Below are 3,236 nucleotides of genomic sequence, written 5' to 3' on the forward strand. Positions count from 1 at the left end.
AAAAAATTAAGATATTAAGCCAACAATTTAATCAAGACAACAAATTCAGATATTTAAGAAAATAACGTATAAAAATATAAAGAATTTATTTTACTTATTAACAATAATATATTACATGAGTAATCTCATCTATCCAATTTCAAATACATCTCATTTGGACCACCTTTTGTGTGGTGCAATCGTTGTAGCAAATTGCAATTGCTGAGAGTTCCTCTCGTCAGATTCTCCACACGCATCTTTTTCACCGTTAAAAAACTTCATAACCCATTTGGATTTTTGATAGTGGTCCTCGTCACGGGCGCTTATAAATATGTAGCTTCTCTGACGTTCACTCCTTAGGAGAAACACAGAGCTCTTCAAGTGTTTTCCTCTCTTTCTAACTCCTCATACCAAATAGTAACTCTCTTTTCTTCCTTGCTTCTTAGTTATACTCTACCATCTCTAGACCTCTAGTTTTAAGCGAGAAACAAAATGGAGGGAAAAGGATGTCTTGGCAATTTTTTCCACAGTGCAAAACCTTACTTTGCCATGATTTGCTTGCAATTTGGTTACGCTGGCATGAACGTTATCACAAAAGTGTCCCTTAATAGAGGGATGAGCCATTATGTCCTTGTGGTTTATAGACACGCTTTTGCCACTGCTGTGATTGCTCCCTTTGCGATTTTCCTTGAGAGGTATTCATCAAATTCCTTGCGGCACTTTTCAGGTCTTGAGATCTCAACAAGAAGCTAACGATGGTTACCCTTTCTTGATTATTGCAGGAAAGTGAGGCCAAAGATTACATTTCCAATTTTCATGCAGATTTTTGTTCTAGGACTTCTTGGGTGAGTAAGATTTCAAGAACATAATTAAAACTTAAACACACATTTGGTTAGCTTGTAAAATTACACGTTAACAAGATTGCTTGATACGTGTCATAGTTTTTACTTTCTAAGTAACCATTTGAAAAATCCAAAATAACTTAGTTCCGGATTTGGCAGGCCGGTGATTGATCAGAACTTCTACTATGCTGGGCTCAAGTTTACGTCTCCAACTTTCTCATGCGCCATGAGTAACATGCTCCCTGCAATGACATTCGTCATGGCTGTCCTCTGCAGGTATCTAGACACATTATACTTCTGCTTTTTTTCTCGTATTTTTTTTTTCTTGAATTAGCATGTTATGAAAAGGGATCGTTCTAATCCGGTATTGGTGTAACAGGATGGAGAAAGTTCACATAAAGAAGATCAGATGCCAAGCAAAGGTGATAGGAACTGTAGTCACTGTTTTTGGAGCCATGTTGATGACATTGTACAAAGGTCACGTCATCAATCTGGTTTGGTCAGAGCATGTCCAGCCTCATTATTCTTCCGCACCAGCAGCTGCTGCAATCTCTGATAAAGACTGGGTTAAGGGCTCCATTCTCCTGATTCTTGCCACCCTTGCCTGGGCTTCTTTCTTCATCCTTCAGGCCTTTACAATGAAAAGATACACTGCTCCACTCTCCCTTACATCGCTTGTGTGCTTCATGGGAACTTTACAATCTATTGCTGTCACATTTGTGATGGAGCACAAGGCCTCTGTCTGGACAATTGGTTGGGACATAAACCTTCTAGCTGCTGCTTATGCCGTAAGTATCTCACTTTCATCTTTCCAAGTAGAACCATAAAAGGCCAATCTGCCCTCTACCAGTTACTTTTGGATAGTGTCAAAGACTAAAAGGATGCTCTTTTTTTTCGCGATCGCAGGGTATTGTTTCGTCAAGCATTGCATACTATGTTCAAGGCCTAGTGATGGAAAAAAGAGGGCCAGTCTTTGTGACTGCTTTTAGTCCATTGATGATGATAATCGTCGCAATCATGGGCTCTTTCATTTTGGCTGAGAAGATATACGTTGGAGGGTAATAACTTATAACCTAAATTCAGAAACATTATATGCTAAAAATATTTCAATTTGAAAGAGCTAAGCTAACTTTTTTTTTTTTTTTTTTTTATGCCTGTCCTGTTTCAGTGTTCTTGGGGCAATTTTGATTGTGTTTGGACTTTACTCTGTTCTGTGGGGAAAATACAAGGAATACCAAGAGAAAGTAGCAGATATTATTCCTGAAGCAGTCAAGGGAGGTGCAGGAAATAATAGCCAAAGTGTGCTGGCCATAGATGATGATATTGAAGCCAACATTGTGGAAATGCAGAAAGCTGAAATCAACAAATCCGCTGCCCCTGCCATAGCCATTAGTGCTCCTGTGCCTCAGCCTCCCATGATAGCTCTGGAAGCACCAAAGGTCTAAACAAGAATGAAGAAGGAAGCTGAGGAGAAAAGGAAAATGAAATAGTACGGGAGAGGGTGAGGGATAATAGAGAGAATAGAGAAGCTAAGAACTTGGCGATGGAAGAGAAGAACAGCTGGGCATTTTTGGTCCTTTCAGTCTTAACTCTGGTTTCTTTTTTTTTTTTTTTTGCCCTTCTGGTATTTGCTCTGTTTCTGTACCTCTTTTTCTTTCTTTTTTGCTTCTTCGAGAAAAAGGAGGTTGTAACTTTCATGTAAGCTGATATGTTGTAAGAAAATTTGAAGAAATCAAAAGAAGTTTTTGCAATAGTGATTCTGATAAACTTCTTCTCTTTTCCTAACTGCTTAATAATTCATTTTATTTCAGACGTTAATCAACAAGTAAATTAGCTAATTATAATTCTTGACACGGAAATTCTGCAACAAAATGTCTGTCTTTGAACACCATCTAATCGATGCTTTTTAGTTTTTGACTAACTTTTCTTTCCAGTTAGCGGTTAGATAGAACACCAAAGTCTTCAAAACACCAAAAAAAAAAAAAAAAAAAAAAGAGAGTTCCACGTACTGATTTTGTTTCCAATACCACTAGTTGGCTACTCCATGGTATATTTTCTGTTTTAGATACAAATATGTGAAGGTTGTAAAACAAATTTAGTCATGTTTTAACTTTGAAGGCATGTAGCCAATTTGCTGCCTTCTGATTCAGATTCCACTTTGTGAAGCAAGTGGTTGATCTTCTTAGCTCCATTGGGGAGGGGGAATTATAGAATCTAAGGAACAATTCAGGTTCGGCATTTGTTGCTTCAATCACTTTGCTTGTACAAATCAGTGTCTTAATTATCAGTGTTAATCTGATCTTATCATTCTCTATTTTATTTAGGTGGACTGCTAAACTTGGATCACGTTGCATAGTTTCTTCTGGATGGAAGTGACGGTAGGAAATTGGCAGTGCCTGACCTGCACTTTTCAAG

At 37.9% G+C, this 3,236-nt stretch overlaps 1 protein-coding gene across 1 annotated transcript; it reads left to right on the forward strand.

Moving 5' to 3' along the window:
* Window positions 1-323: 323 nt before the first annotated feature.
* On the forward strand, window positions 324-2,572 carry LOC113691483 (WAT1-related protein At5g07050). The gene is made up of 6 exons (XM_027209628.2): window positions 324-674; window positions 762-824; window positions 981-1,097; window positions 1,201-1,609; window positions 1,728-1,879; window positions 1,990-2,572. Exons 1-6 carry the CDS (start codon window positions 472-474, stop codon window positions 2,264-2,266), a joined length of 1,221 nt encoding a protein of 406 aa, XP_027065429.1. The 5' UTR covers window positions 324-471; the 3' UTR covers window positions 2,267-2,572.
* The last annotated feature ends 664 nt before the right edge of the window (window positions 2,573-3,236 follow it).

This window comes from Coffea arabica, chromosome 6c (genome assembly GCF_036785885.1).
Source record: "Coffea arabica cultivar ET-39 chromosome 6c, Coffea Arabica ET-39 HiFi, whole genome shotgun sequence".
Taxonomy (NCBI): Eukaryota; Viridiplantae; Streptophyta; class Magnoliopsida; order Gentianales; family Rubiaceae; genus Coffea; species Coffea arabica.